The sequence below is a fragment of the Ursus americanus genome, chromosome 18, assembly GCF_024610735.1.
Source record: "Ursus americanus isolate L20-20 chromosome 18, mUrsAme1.1.p, whole genome shotgun sequence".
Taxonomy (NCBI): domain Eukaryota; kingdom Metazoa; phylum Chordata; class Mammalia; order Carnivora; family Ursidae; genus Ursus; species Ursus americanus.
In genome coordinates, this window is record NC_142144.1 from 37,371,499 (window position 1) to 37,393,347 (window position 21,849).

The 21,849-nt window shown below is 39.7% G+C and overlaps 1 protein-coding gene across 1 annotated transcript in view; it reads left to right on the plus strand.

The window, feature by feature from the left end:
* RIGI (RNA sensor RIG-I) overlaps window positions 1-21,849 on the plus strand; it is a 38,849-nt gene that overhangs the window by 4,149 nt on the left and 12,851 nt on the right. The window contains exons 2-12 of the mRNA XM_045780565.2: window positions 3,204-3,338; window positions 6,910-7,091; window positions 8,066-8,213; window positions 9,230-9,352; window positions 11,102-11,200; window positions 11,617-11,770; window positions 12,757-13,015; window positions 14,729-14,891; window positions 16,386-16,505; window positions 19,833-19,990; window positions 20,986-21,121. Coding sequence (XP_045636521.1) covers window positions 3,204-3,338; window positions 6,910-7,091; window positions 8,066-8,213; window positions 9,230-9,352; window positions 11,102-11,200; window positions 11,617-11,770; window positions 12,757-13,015; window positions 14,729-14,891; window positions 16,386-16,505; window positions 19,833-19,990; window positions 20,986-21,121 — 1,677 coding nt within the window. The remainder of the gene's footprint in view (window positions 1-3,203; window positions 3,339-6,909; window positions 7,092-8,065; window positions 8,214-9,229; window positions 9,353-11,101; window positions 11,201-11,616; window positions 11,771-12,756; window positions 13,016-14,728; window positions 14,892-16,385; window positions 16,506-19,832; window positions 19,991-20,985; window positions 21,122-21,849) is intronic.

The following is a 21,849-nucleotide window of genomic DNA, read 5'->3' on the forward strand; positions in this document are numbered from 1 at the left end:
CATCTTTTTCTGTTTTCTGTTAGATTGATAATGTTTCTCCGTCCCCCATTTTTTTCTTGGATGTCTCTGGATTCTATTAGTTAACCTTAATTGTGACAAGTATATTCTATGCCAGGATTCAGTCAGGAAGGTGAGACATGAGTGTTATGGCTGGATATAAACATTTTTGACTCATTTTTTTGCCCTTATAAGTGGGAGCTTATCCACACTCTCCTTATGCCCATACATTCCCCCATGCACACACAAGTACACCAATAGGTTTAAATTACAGCAGCAATATCCAGTGTCTTTTACCGTATTCCTGCTCTCCACGTGTTGGATATTGTGCATTCAGTTGAATCTTGGGAAAGGGGAATCGTAGCCGTGTTTCTTCTGGAGAGCTAGCATGGCAACTAGGTTACTGCAGGGCTTTGCTTATTCATAGGTTATCCAGGGTGTTTCAAGGTAGACCAGGTTGTGGGCTATAGGTTTTTTGCAGTATCCCTTTGGAGTCAAAAGCTAACTCTTATCTTGGAGGGGCCCTGGGTAGTATTCTGGGAGGGAGCAGTATTCTGAGTCTTTATCCATTCCTTCAGTAACATTCTCTGGACACATGCATGAGCCTGGCACTTTGTTGATGATTAGAATACAAAGATGAAGACAAAAATGAATTCAGCATGTCCATGATCACAGTCAATGGGAAAAGATAGACACTCAAATAGTTACTATATACTATGTGGTGTCAGTGCCGTAGTCAAAGGCATGTAAAGAGATGAAGAAAGCACAGAAAAGAGATCAAGAAATTCTACCTTGGGAAGCCAAGGATGGCATCACAGAGTGGCCTGCATGGCAAAGGTAGTGGGAAATACCGACAGCCAAAAATAGAATTTTCCCTGCATTGGACTTCCAGTGCTTTTGAGGAAAGTAGCACTACTCAGTAGCAGTTATCGGGGCCAGGTAACAGCAGAATGGGCCTGAGCATGTGCAGAGTAAAGCTAAACTGCCCCTGATACAGCAAGACAGTTCAGCTGGGAAGGGTTCAGCTGTGACTAGGATAAATCTGGACCTCCATGTGGAGTGTCAGTAATGGCTGGTAGCATGTCTAAGGAAAGAACAAACAGCAGGGAGGCCTGGGAGTAAGGACCTCTCAAAGGAATAAGGTAGAGTTGTGTGCCCAGAAAAGTTGGGATAGGTGACAAGGTAGGTTGCTATTATGGGTTGAATCGCGCACTCCCCAAAAAAGATAATTGAAGTCCTACGCCCTAGGACCTCAGAAGGTGACCATATTTGGAAAGAGGATCTTTATAGAAGTAATTAGTTAAGATCAGTAGGATGGGATCCTAATCAGTGTGATTGGTATCTTCATAAGAAGATAGCCATGCAAAGACACACAGAGACAAAGGGAATGTCATGTGAGGACACAGGCAGAGGTTGTACTGATGCAGACACAAGATAGACAAACAGAGGAGAAAATGTGGAGAGGCAGAGATTTGATGTGGCCCCAAATCAAGGAATGCCATAGCCACTAGGAGCTGGAAGGGTTGTATTGTCCCTTATAGCCTTCAGAGGAAGTGTAGCTCTGCCAGCATCTTGATTTCAGACTTCTGGTCTCTAGAACCGTGAGCGAATAAGTTTCTATTGTTTTAAGGCCACCAGTTAGTGCTAATTTTTACTGCAGCCACAGAAAACTAATATAAATAGATAAAATAAAAGGAAAAAACAAGTGTTGGCACACAAGAATGTGTGAAAATTGGAATCCTCATTAATTGCTGGTGGGAATGTAAAACGGTGCAGCTCCTTTGGACAGCAGTTTGATAATTCCTTATTGTGTTAAATGGAGTTACCATATGACCCAGCAATCTCACAGTTAGGCATAAATTCAAGAGAAGTGAATACATATGTCCACATAAACACTTGTACATGACTGTTCATAGCATTGCTCTTCATAATAGCCAAAATGTAGAAACAACCTCAATGTTCAATAACTGATGAATGGGTAGACAACATGTAGTGTATCCATACAATGGAATATTAGTCAGCAATGAAAAAGGAATGGATGATATAAGCTACAACATGCATGAACCTTGAAAACATTAAGCTAATTGGAAGACCCCAGTTACAAAAACCACATATTGTATGATTTCATTCATATGAAAAGTAGGCAGATCTGTAGAGATCCAAGTCTATTAATGGTTGCCTGGGTTTAAGGGGAAGGGAGATGGAGTGACTGCCAAGGGCTACAAGATTTCTTTTTACAGTAATGACAGTGCAGTAAAATCAGATAGTGGTGATGGATCCACAACTCTAAAAACCATTGGGTCTGACACATTAAAATGGTTAATTTTATTGTTCCCAAGGCAGAGACTTTGGCAGAGAAGAAAGCTATCCCATCCTTTCTTCATTCATTAGGTATACCTTTGTCGAGTGTCTATTATATGGTAGAAGGGCCTCTTCTAATCTCTGAGGATACAGCAGTTAACCAGTCAGACAACTGGCTTATTCCTTGGAATTTACATTGCACTGTCAATAAGGGGAAAAAGAGGACCACTCTCAAATGTCAGGTCATGTGAAGGCAACCATTTAATCATCACCTCCCCAGACATGGAGAGACTGTACAAGGTCGTATGACCACCAGCAGCTTTGAGGGTAGTTTCCTGCTCCCTGGCCTCATGTTTGTTTAACTCCTCTTGCTTTTTCTTTCCTCCCATATTCCTCCCATAAGCAAAAACGTGGAAAGAGGACCATGAAAGTACCTTTTTATTTCTAACTCTGCTTTCTTAGTCTGGTGTCATTAAAGATGCCATGGAGTAGTCCTATCCTACTCTTGTAGTCCTGCCATTAATTCAGACTTTTGAACAAGGGAGTATCACAATGTTGGAGGAAGCCTTTGTTCTTCTACCTCATCTAGGGGGGATAATTTCCCACACATCATTAAGAAACTCACTTTTTAAGGAATTGCCCTGGAATATGTTCCCAGACTTCCACACCAAACTAAGAGAAGTTTCTAGAGAGGATGGGGGTGGATGGGAGGGAAGGTTGGTTGGCGAAGAATGGGCATCATCTGCCTGAACAGAGAATTTGCTGCCTTCTTGCAGTTCCTTTCATTGCTGGGATTTGTTATAATTGCATCCCTGTTTGAGAAAGTCTGACAACCCTGTTCAGGTTTTTCTTCCAGTGGTTAGAGGTTGTGCAGTTTCATGAGCCACTCTTGCTTCTGTTTGTAGATGAGGTGCAGCATATCCAGGCTGAGAAAAACAATAAGGGCACGACGGAGGCCGCCTCACTTTTTCTTAAGTTCCTATTGGAGCTCCAGGAAGAAGGCTGGTTCCGTGGCTTTTTGGATGCCCTTGGTCACGCAGGTTAGTTCCTTCTTCTTACTCATGAGTCAGAGGAGTTTACTGTTTCGGAATGCTGTCGAAGTGAAATGCTATTAATTTTCAGCTATCCTCATGTGTTTCATGTCTCTTAATCTTAGACAATGTAAAGATTATTTTCAGTCACATAATATAATTGCCTACCTGAAATATCCAAAGGAATCTGCAGAGAGATTATTGGGAGAGTTTATAAAGTTTATCGGATATAAGATCAGTATACAAAAATTAGTTGCATTTCTGCACCTTACACAAAAATAAACTCAAAGTGGATTAAAAACTTAAATGCAAGACCAGAAGCCATAAAATTCCTGGAAGAAATCATAGGCAGTAATATCTTTGACATCAGCCATACATACATTTTTCTAGATTTATCTCCTTTGGCAAGGGAAGTAAAAGCAAAATTAAACTGTTGGAACTACACCAAATAAAAGGCTTTTGCACAGCAAAGGAAACCATCAACAAAGCAAGACAACCTGCTGAGTGGGAGAAGATATTTGCAAATGACATATCCAACAAGGTGTTAATATCCAAAATATATAAAAACTTACACAACTCAACACTGAAAAATCAAACAATCTGATTAAAAAATGGGCAGAAGACATGAATAGACATTTTTCCATAGAAGGCATACAGACAGTCAACGGACACATGGAAAGATGTTCAACATCACTAACCATCAGGAAAATCAGAACCACAGTGAGATATTGAGATATCACAATGAGATATCACCTCACACCTGTCAGAATGGCCAACACAAAAAATAATAAGTGTTGGTAAGGATGTGGAGAAAAAAGAACCCTCATGCACTGTTGGTGGGAATGCAAACTGGTACAGCCACTGTGGAAATATTTGGGGAGGTTCCCCAAATATTAAAAATAGAATTACCATATGATTCAGTCATTCCACTACTGGGTATTTACCCAAAGAGAATGAAAATACTAATTCAAAGTGATACAGGAGCCTTTATGTTTATTGCAATATTATTTATAATAACCAAGATATAGAAGCAACCCAAATGTCCATCCATAGATGAAAGGATGAGGATGTTGTATATATACAATGGAATATTACTCAGCCATCAAAAAGAATGAAATTTTGCCATTTGCAACAACATGGATGGATCTAGAGGGTATAATGCTAAGTGAAATAAGTCAGAGAAAGACAAAGACCATGTGAGTTCACTTATATGGGGAATTTAAGAAACAAAATGAACAAAATAAAAAAGAGGCAAATGAAAAATAGACTCTTAGATATGGGGAACAAATTGGTGGTTGCCAGAAGAGAAGTATGTGGGGAGGTGGGTGAAACAAATAAAGGGGACCAAGAGTACACTTACCGTGATAAGTACTGAGTAACGTATAGAATTGTTCAATCGTTATGTTGCACACCTGAAACTAATGTAACACTGTATGTTAATTATACTGTAATAAAAATAAAGCACAAAAATTAGTTGTATTTCTAGCCACTGGAAGCATATAGAAAATGTAGTGCAAAATGAATACCACTTAGAATAGTCACAAAAGTTGTAATATATATAGGAAAAACGTAGCAAAAGATGTGTAAAGTCCAAATGGAGAAAATGATAAAATGTTACTGAAAGACATTAAAGAAGACCTATGTAAGTGGAGATATATACCCATGCACATGGAAAGACTTGATACCATAAAAATATCTGCTCTTCCAACATTGATTTCTATATTCAGTATAATTTTAATAAAAATCCTACATGCTTTTTCATGTGCTTGACAAATTTCTAAATGATTCTAAAATGTACATGGAAGAATTATGATCCAAGAATAGTCAGGACATTCCTAAAGAAGAAGAATTAAGTAGGCTGGGGTTTCCCCTTCTAGACAGCAAGGTTTACGCTAGGCGTTGAGACCGCGTAACGTTGGTCGTGGCTCGACCAACTGACCAATGAAATAGAATAGAGAGCCTTCAATTAAACTCATATATTTATGAAAACCTGATACGTTTGAGATCACTAGGAAAGGAGGGGCTTTTAATAAATTGCGGTAGGACTTTACAAACAGGATAATGTTAAAAACCAAACAAACCCTAAATTACATATCCACGTAAAATAAATTTGTATTCTTAGCTCATTCCTTTCACACATACACACAAAATGAATTCACAAGAATTCAAGACTTAACTCTAAAAGGCAAAATTTTAACAATTTTAGAAGAGAATATAGAATAATATTTTATGACCTTGAGTTACAGCAGGATTTATGAAACAAATATTAAAGCATTACCCATAAAAGACAAATTGATATATTTGATGACATTAAAATTAAAAACATCTGTTTGTCAAATACAAAAGAAAGTGAAAAAAAAAAGGCACAAACTGGGGAGAGGATATTTGCAAAATATAAATCACCAAAAAGATTAATATCTATATTATAAAGGCTTTAAAATCAGTTAGAAAATACAAATCACCAAATAAAACTTATTAATTTTAATTAAACTTTTTAAAAAGCAGAGAAAATTACATTTAGTGGGATATAATTATGAAGTTCCAAACAAGCCAAACTGAACATAGGTTGTTTTTTTTTTTCAAGCTTTTACTTTAAAAAAATTTTTTTTAGACTCATTATTTATTTGGAAGAGAGAGAGAGAGAGTGCGCACACATGAGCAAGGGGGGAGGAGCAGACTCCCCTGCTGTGCAGGGAGCCCATGAGGGACTCAATCCCAGGATCCATGAAATCATGACCTGAGCCCAAGGCAGACGCTTAACCAACTGAACCACCCAGGTGCCCCTAAACATACACTGTTGAAGGAATTAAGCGTATGCCATGCAACTATTCAAAAAAATGAAGGGAGTGATACATCAAATACAGGATGGTGGTCTCTTTGCAGGGAGATGGAAGAGTGGGGAAAAAAGAGGCACGCTCCCACAAAAGTATTGGGAAAATCTAATTAAGTTGGGTAGTGGGTTCCCATGTGTTCATTTTGTTGTTATGCTCTTTATAGCCAAATGAAAAGAGTGTGGGCTGTATAGTCAGACAAATCTGGTGATTTTGTTGGAGAACCTTAGATTGACGCGTTCTTGAATTATTACAGTTGGAAATAATCTTGTTTTCTCCTCAAATTTCCCATTATACTTAATATTATTTTCTGGGAGTGATGTAGAAGGTTAAGTTCCTAAGGGGCAGGAATTCAGATTTATATTTCCTTTTGCCCACTTTGCTACTTTGCACTGGGAAGATACTTAATAACTGCATGATGATTTGACTCCCTGGAAGCCAAGTCAGAGGTTGTAGGTGAAGTCCATGGGGCACTTTGGAAGGAAAATTTTATACTAAGACCAAATGTAAGACTTCTCATTATCCTTAGCACTTTTTCCTAGGAGACGATAAACATTGTTAGAGGACCTAAAATGTTGGGTGCCTATAATAAATATTGAGTTTTCTTTTTGAAAGATAATCAATTATTGAGGTGATTTACATATATCTTTTGAGTTCTCTTACTATACAAACATGATTCCTATGATAACAATCTTAAAATATCTTTTAGCTGGTTTCATAAAAGCCCCCATTTTCTTCTTTCTTTCTAGGTTATTCTGGACTTTATGAAGCCATTGAAACTTGGGATTTCCGAAAAATTGAAAGTCTAGAGGAGTACAGATTGCTTTTAAAGCGTTTACAGCCAGAATTTAAAACCACAGTTAATCCAAAAGATATCCTTCCTGAAATATCTGGATGTTTAATTAGTCAGGAATGTGAAGAAATCATACAGGTAATTTAATTAATATATTTAATGCAATTAATTAATTATAATTAATTAAATTTAATATAAAATACAAAGTTGGGGAGAGGTAATTTGAACATGGGAAAGGTCTTCTGTTTCCTCCACTGATTTAGACCTGAGAAAGATCATTGAAATCCACAGAAGTCCTAAAATCTAAGGCATAATTACCTAGAATAGTATTTTTGGTTGTGAATTGAGTAATTTTTAATGTCACGAGTTTTTTTCAGTCTTGCCCTATTTTCAGTTAAAATTATTATTACCTTTGTGAGTAATGTTTTATGTAAATTTAAATAAGTTGAACAATTCAGCAAATAAAAAGAAACAAAAGCTATAGATTCATGTTTGAGCATTCAGGCTCTGCACACAAATTTTGTTAGACTTAGTTCATCCATTTACTAGTAGTATGATGTTAGGCGAGTTAGTTTCTCTAAACCTGTTTCTTCATGTAATATGTAGTATTAACATGATATTGTTAGAGGGATTAAATGAGATAATATATGTAAAGTGTTTACATATGCCTGGCACATAATAATAAGTGCTAAATAAATTTTAGTTATTATCATGAACAATAAAAATTATGTAGGTCCCATTACCCTGAAAAAAACATTTGTTAATATTTTGTTATATTCTTCCAAATATCTCTCCATGCCCATATACCCATATTTTTAACAGTTGTCAAACAGAGTGTTTCCTAATATTGCTGATGATGATAGCTATAAGGTCTCAGAGGACGTGAGAACACCTGGCTTGACATAGTGATGTCATGTGTAAAGACAAAGGCAAAGGAAAGGGTGTCTTAAAAGACACTGTGTTGGATGCGGCAAAAATGGTCATGAGTAAGACCTGTTGAACCATAGTATACAATTATTTTAAATCAGATAGTGCTCGAATTGTTATTTCTTCAGTAGAAACTCATGAAAGGAAAACTTTTGAAATGATTGATCTGTGGTTGGCTTGCTTAGGTTTGTTCCAACAAGGGGCTGATGGCAGGTGCGGAGAAAATGGCTGAATGCCTTCTCAGATCAGACAAGGAAAACTGGCCCAAAACTTTGAAACTTGCTTTGGAGATAGAAGAGAGCCAGTTCAGTCAACTGTGGATTGTGGACAAAGGTAGGTAGGATATTCCAGGGAAGAGATCTGAAGGGTTGGGAGGGTCTGAAAACAGGTTGTACCTTTCTCATAGTTCACTTAGGGCCTCTTTCATTCCTACCTGTCTTTCACTCACTGTCAGAGGCATTTTGTCCTTCAAAGACCCATGGCTACCTCTCTAGTGGGAGAGCAGCATGAAATTGAGTTCTGGAAAGCAAGGGGTTACTTTCCTACAGAAGTAATTCGGTTGTGTGTAACCTCTAAAATGGACCAGGGCAAACTGCTGTCATCCAGAATTAGCCCATCTGGCCCAAAGAATTTGAGGGAGGCAGAATCTGAGCTTACTCTCTGGGTTAGATTATCAGAGAAATAGCTTTAAAATTTTAGAGTGAAAGGGGACTTGCCCCCTTTTCAGTGTAGAAACATAATAGACATAGCCTCCTTCTCTTGCCTGAGCCATCGGGAACTAAACCAGAACAGGACTGAAAAAGAAATGTGTTGTGATAAGATATCTGTGCCATTGTGTGATTTCCTGAAGATAACATCTGCTCAGAGCACTGTTTTAAAGTCTGAGTTTGGTAAACCAGCTGTCTGGTCTTCGCTTGTCCTAGGCTTCTTTAGATCACAAGTTGTTCTAGAAAATGTCTATATAAACACACAGCTGATGTCTTGGGTTAGGTCAGGAATGGAAGCCATAAATGTCTGCTAAGGGGTGCTTCTCTTCTTTCCTGTGCCTGAGAATCACCTGGGGTTTTTGTTAAAATGCAGATTCTGACTTAGTAGGGATGCAAGAGGCTGCCTTTATAACAAGCTCTGGAAATGGCTTTGAATAATAAAGTCCTAAATGACATTGCTGTTCAGACTCCACATTGAGACATCACGCTCAAAAAGATTCTTTTCATTGTTTTAGAAGGCGAAGGGAGTGGTGGCGAGAAATCTTAATGGAAGCTGAAAATTTTAGGATTATGATCTCTTTGTAGGACTTGTGCTGTCGACGATTAGCTCAAGATCCTAAGATGTTTTTTGGTCTCCTACAGATGCAAAAAATGTTGAACTGAAAGTTCTTGAGGATGATGAAATAGAAACTTCTGACATACAGATTTTCTATAAGGAAGAACCAGAATGCCCGAATCTTAGTCAGAACCCATCTCCGCCTTCAGGTACCCAGCACTGTTCTTTTCCGTAATGGTACTCTTCAGGTATTTTGTGTGGAGATGTGGCTCGCAGTGCCCAAAGTCATAGTGTTATGAAAAGGTTTTAAAGGAAAAGTAAGAAAAGATCATTTATTTTTTTTTAAGAAAAGACAATTCATATTAAAATGGATATTTTTCTATGATTAAAAATATTATTCTCTCTCTTCCAAAGCTATTGTCAGCCTCTTTTATTTTCCTTTGTTCCTAAAACATATGTGCATGTCTACATTGAAAACACACATAGGGTCCTTCCAGAAACTTAGCGTCTATGAAATCCAAAATCAGCCCTGCTCTCTAAAGAAACACTAATATTTGTGAGTCACTTGCACGCTTTCCTTTTACTCTCCCAGGGCTTCAGTGTAAGTTGATGAAGTTTGACTACACAAATGTGCCCAGCTGAGTTTGAGTGGGGCCTGAGATCCAGCCTGTGCTATTTGCCAAACAGTGCACCGAGGGACTGTATCCTCCCAGAGGGTCTCCTTTTTCTAATTTCACACAAAGGACTGTATAACTTAGTTTTAAGGCCCACCTTGTGTTTCTAGAAGCATGTTTCCATGAGGGGACCAGAAAGTTGAATAATGAGCCACAGTAAAACGTTTTTTTACAAAAAGACATCAGGGAAGATTAATACTGAGTAGTGTGAGAAGAAGGGTGTGGTTTGGGGATAACACCGCAAGAAGATTTACAGATTACTTCTGCAACCAAATGATACAAGTTTTTTTGTCATTTCAGAGTAAAATCACTGAATGTGAATTGCTTCAAATTTTTGACATGTAGGGGACCTTAGTGAACTCACTTAACCTTTTAGAAATTTTCCTTTTCTTTAAAATATACAGGTTGGAGTCAATAGATGATTTCTAAGGTCTTTTCTTTTTTCTTTTTTTTTTTTTTTTAGTTAATCATTAACTTCATTTTTTTTATAATGATTTTTTATTATATTATGTTAGTCACCATACAGTACATCCCCGGTTTCCGATGTAAGGCTCGATGATTCATTAGTTGTGTATAACACCCAGTGCACCATGTAATACGTGCCCTCCTTACTACCCATCACCGGTCTATCCCATTCCCCCACCCCCCTCCCCTCTGTAGCCCTCAGTTTGTTTCTCATAGTCCATAGTCTATGAGAGACTATGGTCTAAGGTCTTTTCTAGCAGTAACATTCTATATGCTTCTCTATTAGTGGAAAAAAAAAAAAGCCCCTGGTTATTTTTTTGAAACTTCTGGTCCTCTTGAGAAAAGATACCATGTGAGAACCTGCAGAATTACAAAGCATGATTGCTCTTCAATAAGAGATTGCTCTGGGAAGTCAATGTTTATAGTTTGTTGCTTTTCAGAGATCTAGGAGGAATCGATTTGCTGTTTTGTTCCGTATAGCATTTCCTTTTAACCAGTGGCCATCTGTCTTGCCCTGAATTAGGCCATTCTTGCTTTAGTTTCTCCTTACTCTACTTCCAAGATTATTTAAGAAAGACATCTTTGTGGCTTTTTAAAAGAATTCTTGCCATTGGTACTTTGTCACCGAGGGAGAATTTTCTACTTGACGTCAGTGCAGAAGCTGGAATGGTTAACAAAAGACAAGGAGGCTAAATTTTCTGAAATGAGACCCTTTCTGCCAAAGTCAGAATTCCTGTCTATTTGATGATAGATGGCTCTTTCCTTGAGTCCTCAGAGCAGTAACTATTTGGCAATTTTGTTCCTTTTGTATTACATAAGCCTCTCCTACTTTCACCCAACTGAAGCCAAGAAATTACCAACTTGAGCTCGCGTTGCCTGCTAAGGAAGGAAAAAACACAATAATATGTGCTCCTACTGGTAAGCTGATTGCCACTACTTACGTGGTTTGTTTCTGTGTTTGCTTCCTCCCCCCCCCCTTTTATTGAATACGGGGACAAAATGGGCGAGTTTCCATTTTTTCCTTGTTCCATATATCTTTCGAGAAAACTTTCCCATTAATATAGTCTCCACGTATTTTAAGGAACCTCAGGAGGGAAAGAAAAATGCCCTATTTTAGCTTGCTTTATGCCTTGATTGTTTTATTTGCATGTTACCTAGGAAGTAGCTTGATATTTTTCTGTCTTGGTATAAACTCTGACACCGTTAACCCAGCGACATTCCTCATTTACCAGTTGGTGCACTGGTTTTAGGGGAGCCAAAAATAATTACCTTTCTATAGAAATATTTTAGTATAGTATCAGTTACATGTTTTCTTTTTCTTTGTATGTTTAAAGGTTGTGGAAAAACCTTTGTTTCCCTTCTTATATGTGAACATCATCTTAAAAAATTTCCACAAGGACAAAAAGGGAAGGTTGTCTTTTTTGCTATTCAACTCCCAGTGTATGAACAGCAGAAATCTGTGTTCTCCAAATATTTTGAAAAGCTTGGGTAGGTATAACAGTTGGTCCCATTTCTTTTTCTCTAGCTTCATGTAACTGGTGTGTATTCAGCTTTGTTTAATTTTTGGAAAGGTAGGATTCAAAAATTTATAATAGATATAGCTTTGCTATAATCTAGAGGTAATTAATTTTTCATGGATGCAAGTCTGTTTTGGTAAGTATGCTTGAAATCCTAAACTCCTTTGGTTAGCTCTTGCAGAGCGACTAAATGACTTGAGATCAATTTTACATTTAAATGACACATTTAGGATGCCTGGGTGGCTTAGTCGGTTGGGCCACTGCCTTCGGCTTGGGTCATGATCCCAGGGTCCTGGGATTGAGTCTCGCATCGGGCTCCTTGCTCAGTGGGGAGCCTGCTTGTCCCCCTCTCTCTCCCTGGCACATGCTCTCTCTCTCTCTCAAATAAATAAATTAAAAATATTTTTAAAAAATAAAAATTAGGGGCGCCTGGGTGGCACAGCGGTTAAGCGTCTGCCTTCGGCTCAGGGCGTGATCCCGGCGTTGTGGGATCGAGCCCCACATCAGGCTCTTCCACTGTGAGCCTGCTTCTTCCTCTCCCACTCCCCCTGCTTGTGTTCCCTCTCTCGCTGGCTGTCTCTATCTCTGTCGAATAAATAAATAAAATCTTAAAAAAATAAATAAATAAATAAATAAATAAATAAAAATTAAAAATAAATGACATATTTAACTTTTTAAGGATTTTATAACTTCTTTAATATTACTCTTTTCTTTAAATTCTATTTTCTTTCTCAAGACTTGAAGAAATTAACATACTCTACTAGCAGTCATAGCTAGCTTGCTTTTATTGACCGTTTACTATGTGTATGGGTCTGTGCTAAGCACTTGTCTCCAGATATATTCCTTTTGGCGTTAGGGAGAACTTAATCAGCTTATGCTCTGACCTAGTGTTTCACGTCTTTATGGTTCCTCATTTCACATCATGGTTGGTAATTGGGAATTTCTGTCATTTCCCAGGTACAAAGTTGCAGGTGTTTCTGGAGCAACATCTGAGATTGTCTCAGTGGAAGAGATTGTTGAGAACAATGACATCATCATTTTAACTCCACAGATTCTTGTGAATAGTCTTAGAAAAGGGACTGTTCCATCACTCTCTGTCTTTACTTTGATGATATTTGATGAATGTCACAACACCGGTAAACACCATCCTTACAATATGATCATGTTTAATTATCTGGATCAGAAACTTGGAGGATCTTCAGACCCACTGCCTCAGGTATCTCCAGAGTCAGAGGGATTCCTCAGAAGAGCTAGAACCTTCTTAAATCCTATTTACTTACTCTGCTGACCACGTCGAGGTTGGTCGTCTCAGGTTCTAAGTCCATATTGTATAGTTCATTGATTAATTTTGATTTTTTTTATTCACTTATTCACTTAACACATATGCATTAGATGCCCCCCTGTGTCATCCACTGTGCTAGGCCCTGGGGATACAAATATAAAAAGACATAAACCTCCAACGGTTGAAGTTTCACAGGGAGCCAGACATGTAAGAATTATGTCATAAGATATGGTGATGGCACACTATGGAGATGGGTACAAGGTGTAGTCAGAACAGAAGTGAAAACACATAAGTGTGCTGTGAAAGTAAGCCAAGACCCAACAGAAGTTAGGTAAAAACTAACAAGAATGCACAAGGTGGATAATTGGATGTTTTTTTAGGAAAGGCTGCTGTGTGTCCAGAGGCACAGAAGTGTGAGAGAACAGGGTATGGCCAAGAGTCCTGAAGCTCTTCCATATCATTTCAGTGTAGAAATCTACATTTGAGTGTAAAAATGAAGTGGTAAATAGCGGTAGGTGAGGCAGAGTGGGATAGAGGCAATGATCAATAGAGCAAGGTGCTAGGAGAGACCAGAAGATAGTAGGAGATAAGTAGGCAGGTATGTGCGTTAGTACGGAGAGCAGGTGGGACACCATTTTTGGTGTCATCAGAGATGAGGGTATGAGAAGAGTCAAGACAGAGAGTAGTTCTTAGATGGGGACAGGAAAGGTAGGCATTTAATCTCTCTTTTCTCTTATACTTAGGAGAGGTAGATAGATTATTTGCTGAGAATAATCAAGATGGGAATGGGGGTCGGAGCTCAGGATGCTTGGAGAGAATTTGAAATGAGAAAGAGAACTAAGAGGAATATATAGAAGAATTGCTTGGTCCCATTGGGGATCTAGATGAGGTTGGAAGCCCTGAATTTATAGTGTAGTATACCAATATGACAGTGAGTGAAGTTCTCTAGCCCTAATAACTACCTGTTTAGGAAGGTTAGGTTAGAAGAAATTCAGTAGCAATCACATTTCTTACAGCTGCTTCTTCTAGAAAAAAAATGGTGTTAATTAGATTCCTTGCTAATGAGTCAGTTATTCAGTATTTACTGTGTAAGATGTAAATTATTAGGTGACCATTAAGCTATTTTTTTTTTTTTACAAATGTTATCTTACTGAATTCACACACCTATCATTTAAAATAGCTATTGTTTCCCAACTTTAAAGAGAGCTGAAGATACCTGTCCAAGGATCCACAGCTGGTGGGACATGGTTGTGTTTAGAATGGAGTCGTGTCTGATTTCAGTCCCTTTCCTTTTAGTATGTTGTTCTGCACATCGTGGGGGACACAAGGGTAGAGAGGAGAGAAGTCCTGCCTTGAAAGGGTTTCCGTCCTTGTTTTCTTTGCTAATTCGTGTTCATTTGATAAGTTGTGACTCCTGCATCTATTCCGTGCTTTGCCTAATGGGGACCTTTCCATTTCCAACGTCATAGAGAATATCAGGGGAAAAAAATAGTGTTCTTGCTCTTTATCTGAAATTCGTAAAAAAAAAAACAAAAACCAAAAAACCCCACACCCCAAACCCTACTTTAGCAGGAATGGGTTGCATGGGGGATTGTGGAAGCGGCACGCTCTTTTCCAGATGTCTGACATTTGGAATGCTCCTCACAGGTCATTGGGCTGACTGCCTCGGTTGGCACTGGGGATGCCAAAAACACAACAGAAGCCATGGAATATATCTGCAAACTGTGTGCTTCTCTTGACACATCGGTGATAGCAACAGTCAAAGACAACTTGGAAGAATTGGAAGAAATTGTTTATAAGCCCCAGAAGTGTAAGTGGAAACCAGTAACAAGCCCTTTAGAACTTTGTTACCTTCTGCTTTTCCTAGCTCAGAGAATAACAAATTCATCCAAACATTTGATGAATACTGAATTTTTACCTTTTCTGTTGAGTAGAAAATATTTAACCCCAAACTTGGGAAATAATTACATTTCATGCCTCTCTCCTCAGCCAAGCTCCATCCTCAGGCAATGGATGAACCTCAGGAGTGGACTGTCAAAAGCAAACGTTCTCACTCTTCAGTTTGCTGAAGTTCTTTTTTTGTTTTTGTTTTGTTTTTGATAAAGTTCTCATAAGGATACTAACAATGAGAGAGACGTGATGAGAAAATCAAAGCATGTAAATGGCCAAGAGCTGGGCTTAATCCTTCCTTCCCTGTGTTGCATGCCTGAGGAGGATACTGTGTGGTCATTCGTTCTTTTAATATGTATCTGATGATTTGGGTCGAAATGAAATTAATCTGAATTCATCATATTTTTCCTCAGCAGATCAGAATCTGATTTTTAAAAAAGATTGGCTAGGACATTCCAATGCTATACTAGCCCAGCGAGGGAGAGTGGAAGAGGAGACATATGTGCCTTCATCCCTGCTCCGGGGGTGGTGTGTGATTGCAGTAGGCAGAGCAGACACATGAAATAGCCAGGGAGGGGCAGTTCAGTTCCTTTCTGGGAGCTGCCTGTAAGAACTTTAGGGAAGGTACCCAATCTAAACTTTTTAGTATCAAGTACACATTTCTTTGCAATCCAGTCCCCTCCGCCCTCTGTGCTTCATCTCTCCCTCCTATAAGCCCAGCCATGAGGCATTCCTCTGGGCTCCTCAAGTGCATCTGGTGCTTCCTGCATTCCTCTTTCCCTGTTTATCCCACAACACTTCCTCCTTTGGAAGAATTAGAGATTTTTTTCTTTGTGCCCCATGACACCTGGCACATACTTATGTTACAGCACTTTACTGTGGTTATTTAGCTCTGTGTCTTTCTCTGCCCTGAGAACACAGACCTCTCTGGAGCACAGGCTGTGTTTTTTTCAGTTGTTTATCACCAGAACATGGCACATGGTAGGCAGTTGTTGAGTTTCTGCTAAAACAATGCAATAATGAATTTTAGGAACAGCGTGAGCACTTCTGGGGGCTGGGTGGGAAAGGAGAAAATCAAAGAGGAGAGGGTTAAAAAGTGTTGTATTTGCAGAGATAAGATGGATACCAGCCTTTTCAGAGGAGAGGCTCCATGTTGAGTAATGGGAAAACCAGAGTGAGAAGTTGGATTAGACCCAGACCATGAAAGACAGAGATGTTGGACCATGTGCATTAAGCACTGGGGAGCTAGGGCAAGGATTTTGAGCACTGGCTACATCATTTAGGCCACCTGCCTGTGAGCTTGGGCCCTCAGGTCTTGCAGAAGTAACCGAGGCAGAGAAGGGTGTGCAGAAGCCTATTTTAAACTATGATGTGTTCTTCCTGAAAAATACTCACTTTGTTTTGATGGCTCTAGTTTTCAGGAAAGTGAAATTACGGACTACTGACAGATTTAAATGCATCATATCTCAGCTGATGAGGGAAACAGAGAGTCTGGCAAAAAAGATCTTTGACGAACTCGGTACCGTAACTCTCGGTGAGATAAATCTCATTTTGTATTCTTTCCACTTAGGAATAGCTATATATTGGCTTTTTGCATTCTCTTCAGTTCAAACAGGGTCAAGACCATATCAGGAGGTTAACTTTCTTGATTATAGGTTATTCAGGAACCTTGTAAGTCCTCCTTTAGTCTCTCTCTTTTTTTCTTTTTAAATTCAAAGTAAGTCTCTGTGGACCTATATACCTGAAAAATACTGTATTTAAATCAGTTCATGGCTTTCTTAATCTTCCAAATTAGCCTTCTGTTCTAACTTCCCTGTTTATATGAATGAAACCACCATTTCCCTGATGGCTCAGATTGAAACAGGCAGTGATCTTCGATTCTTTCTTCTTCTGAGACTCTCTCATGAAGTTACCAAGTTCTGTTCTTCTCTCTTTTGTTCTTCCATGCATTCACCAGACACTCATTGTGCCAGCTAATGGAAAGGACAGGTTAAAGCCGGAGTCCTATCCTCAGGGAACTCGTAGTCAAAGAGTGAGAATCAGATGTGGGTAGCTACCACACAGCAGGGCAAAGGTACATGCTGGGTGCCCTGGGAGCATGTGGGAACTTTGGCCTGGAATGGGCTGCAGGGAAAGCTTCCTGGGGGGCAGGGGCGGTGCCTGAGGCGGTCTTGAAGTTAGCCACGTTAAGAAGTAGAGACAACCAAGTGAGGTTGAAAAGGCATCAGGCATTGAAGGAAGAAAAAGTTTTAGGAACTGCAAGTGTTTCGTGGTACTCCTAACGCATGAGTAGTAGAAAGGAGTAATGCTAGAGAGGCAGGGACCAGACCAGGAAAGGCCTGGTAGGCCAAACTGAGTTTGACTTTGTCCTAAAAGCAGGGGGAAGCATCTAAGGATTTTAAACTAATTCATGATGTGATAAGGATACCAGTGAACAAAGAGGGCCAGAGGCAGTCAAGACAGGCCGGTGGAGGCAGGAGGTGTGCCCAGCGCTGCAAACAGGAAGTGTTCCGATGTCAAGGCCAGCTGGCTTTGGGTGGGAGTGGGGGTGACTTGGACCAGGCTTCTGGCTTGCTCACTTGTTGGTATATGAGTGGGGAGTGCTGGTTCCAGAACTAGAAGCAGCTTTGGAGATGTTTAATTTGTGAATTCACCTTTCCTCACACTTGTTTTGCTTTTTCTCTTCTCCTCTTCTTTCACAGCTTGATTTAGGACTTACGCTAACAGCTGTCTGGTTGGTTTGCCCACCCCCACTCACTCTTCCATTCAGCGCCCCCGTTACCTGATTGGTCTTTCTGAAATACCAGTTTTATCATGTCAGTAACCTGCTTGAATCTCTGCCTTAGAAGCAAAGCTCTCTGAGCCTCTAACCTGCCAGTTTGGGCCCTGACTGCACAATCTGGTTCTACTTATCTTTCCAGTTTTACCTTCCACTCCTTCCCTACTGGAATCCTTTGATTTAGCAGTTCCTTGAACATGTTCATTCACTTGTCATCCACTTGGTGCCCAGCAGTATGCTAGCTGATGGGGAAATAGCACAGACCCTGAGACACAGCTCCTTGTGGCATCCAGTCCAATGGTAAAGCCAAAGTTAGACAAGGAATAATAAAACAACGGGATAGGTGTGGGTGGGTGTGTGATCAGATGTGTTTCAGGCAGAGGAAACAGCATGTGCAAAGGCCAGGAAAGCAGGGAGAGTATGAGGACTTCCATTAGTCCTGTCAAATGCAGGAAGCAGAGCTGCTGGAGATAAGAATCAGAAGCAGGCAGAGACTAGATCACAGAAGATCCTGGGAGCAGGGTAGGATTTTGGCTAGAGAAATCCACTAAAGGCATTTAAGTGGTGGGGTAGCAAAGTGTTTCATCTGCAATTTTGGAAACTCTCTCTTTAGCTCCTGAGTGGGCAGTGGATTGGAGGGACCAGGGCAAGAAGTAGGGAGACCAGATAGGAGGCTGTCAGATTATCCAGGAACATTATGATGTGGTCTGAACTAGGGAGGTAGCAGAAGGGTGGAGAGACATGAATTTCTGCCTTCTTACTCCTCCTACTTCTAATTCCCTCCCTCCACCTTTTCCCTAGTCTACATCCTGTCAGCTGTTCATTTCCAGATTGCTTAGCTCATTTTCACACCTACTCACATTCAAGAAATACTTGTTAATTCATCTGGTTTACTCCTGGCCACGTGTTTGTAGTTGGGGCTGGGAAAGAAGTATGTCAGTGCCACTTGTCTGGATAACCTCTTTTGTTCCTCCTGTTAAACATGAATGGGTGAGAGGAGCAATTTAACCCAGAAATACAGCTCTTGCCTGTGAATTTTACTAAACTGTGCTCTTCCCAGAGAGCCCTGGAGATCTGATTCCAGAGTAACTCACAGACTGAGCCTCTTGGGAATAAGCTGCTTCTGTATTCTGTATCCTTTCACCGCCAGCACCCTGCACACAGCCCAGACCACAGCCGATGCTCAATTTTTGGACCGAGCAACTGAGGCATAGCTTAGGAGACGCACACATGCAGAAGCACCCATGATGAGCATCTTTTGAGTGCCTGTTCTTGGCTTGGCCCTGTGCAGAGTGCTGTGGAGATCAGACGGCTTAAGTTCATAGCAAGGTAGAAGAGACTGTGTTGAGTTCTGTCTCTCTTGCTTTTAGATATCTTCCTGACGAAGCTCATGAGACCTATTATTTTTATTCACTGCTTCATTGTTAAAGACAAAGTTAGATATTTTCATGCCCATCGTTTTAGCTCTGGGCTGCTTTGGTGGTCAGCTCACAGAGCCAGTGAGCCTTCAGTATCAGGCACACCTGGTTCTGCATTCCTCCACTCCCCCCATGTGCTAGCTGTGTCACTTTGGGTAAATGACTTCACTTTTCTGAGCTTTGGTTTCCTCACCTGTAAAATATAACATCCACCTCAGTGGTTTGTGAAAATGAAATGAAATTATGAGTGTAAGACACTTTGATTCTTGGTGCAGGGTAAGTATTCAGTAGGCGATCATGTGCCAACACAGATGCAGTACTGTTGAAAACCGACTGTTCCAGGAGGAATACTCTGCTTACAGAAAGAAAATTTGAGGGTGAGGCATGATTAGAACTTTTTTTAAAAAATTTTTATTTTTTAAAGATTTTATTTATTTGACAGAGACAGTGAGAGAGAGAGCACAAGCAGAGGGAGCAGCAGAGGGAGAGAGAGAAGCAGTCTCCCCACTGAGCAGGGAGCCCGATGTGGGTCTTGATACCAGGACCCTGGGATCATGACCTGAGCCAAAGGCAGATGCTTAACCAACTGAGCCACCCAGGTGCCCCATGCTTAGAACTTTAAATGACTGACCATATGGCATAATGAAAAACTTTTTTTTTCCAGAAAATGTATTTCAAATTCAAAATAGGAATTTTGGAACACAGAAATACGAACAATGGATCCTTTCTGTTCAGAAAACATGCATTTTGTTTCAGTTGCCCGACAAAGAAGAAGAGAGCAGGATTTGTAAAGCCCTGTATTTGTACACTTCCCACTTGCGGGTATGTGCCTTCTCTGCAGTGACATATTTTAGTTGTAGCACCTACTGGGAGCTTTGTTGTGGGAGCCAAGAGAACATCAACTTTTCGCCCTGTTCCAAGAGCTCACATAGGAACTTTCCGAGGGCTTCCTATGAAGCAAACTTTAAAGTCATCCATTCAGCATCTTCTCTGTCTGCTTAGTGAAACGTAACACTAGCAGCCACAGGATAGAAACAGACGCTGAGGTTCTATACCATGTGCCTCTAGCCTTCCCATGACTGACACAGTTGGAAAAAGTTGGGGGATGATGAACATACTGTAGATATGCTATTGGTGACAGCCGTCTTGAAAGTTCAGTAAGTGACTCCTGTTGCCTTATCTTGAAGCATGTGTTTTCTTACCTTTGGCAAAGCCACGTGCTCAGAAATCCAGGGTCTTTTGTTGTTTTCTGGTTAACCAAGAAGTTAAGAAACAACAGCCATCACCTCTGCTTACCATGCTGTTGAAAGTACTTAAAAATGCACTCAGTATGCATTTATAGAATTTTAATGAACTTAGTTGCATATTTGGGGCAGGTGGTCAGCGCCATCATTCTGAACAGGTGCTCTTGCAACTCACTGATGGTTCTGGATGTAAGAAGAGATTCAGTCGAATGTCTGAATCACGAGGCAAGTTGATGTGGAAGTTGATTTGCTTTTGTTTTTTGTTTTTTAGTCTTTGACATGCATTCTTCTTGTATTTGTCTCTTCCTCTTCCAAGGTGGAATTCTAGACTCCAAAATGATCCTAATTAATTAATGATTCTAGCTAATTAAGATTTTTTTTAAGTAGTATTTGGTTCAAAGGTTTTATTGTAGTACCATTAGAAACCGCTCATCTTAAAAAACTAAGTTGGAATAGATTTAAGAAGAGCTTACTTTAAAAATTAATTCCGTGCTAAGTACAGCTAATTGAATTTCAGTACAGCAAATGCATTAGACATTGGAAACACTGAAACTCAGTTTTCATTTTAAACAGAAATATAATGATGCCCTCATTATCAATGAGCATGCCCGGATGAAAGATGCTCTGGATTACTTGAAAGACTTCTTCGCTAACGTCCGAGCAGCAGGATTTGATGAGATTGAGCAGAATCTCACTTGGAGATTTGAAGGTGGGTGGTGTTTCTAGAGGAAGAAGCCATTGGAGCCTGGTGAGTCTAGTGGCAGGATACTTTGTAGTGTATGGTGATGTTCAGGGAGTTGTCCTGGGCATAAGAAGGTAATTATAGACAGCAGGACTGTTAACCTTCAGTGAAATCTGGTACTTGCAGAAAAAAAATATGCTGCTTACGCTATTTCTTATTTTGAAAAAGGAAAAAATAGGATTTGCAAAGGATACATCCTATAGAAATTATAATAGCTAGTGGCATTTTTTTTTATCCATAAGAGACTATTTTTTTAAGTTCAGTTAGCCAACATAGAGTACATCATTAGTTTTTGATGTAGTGTTCAATGATTCAGTAGTTACATATAATAGCCAGTGCTCATCAGATCATGTGCCCTCCTTAATGCCCATACCCAGTTACCCCATCCCCCCTGCTTCTCACCCCCCCCACCGTCCCTTCTGCAACCCTCAGTTTGTTTCCCAGAGTGCAGAGTCTCATGGTTGAGAGGTAGTGGCATTTTTTTGTTCAACTTTTAGTAATTTTACAAAGCTTTAAAAATATAAAAAAAGAAATGTTTTAATGATTTGAAGAGATTATAATTTATCTATACTATATATAGATTTATATATAGAAGAAAACCAAAATGGCGCATAATCCTACTGCTCTTGTATAAAGAAGTATATAGGATGATTTGAAATAAAAAGTGAGTCCTTCTTCTCCCTCTCTCAAAATCC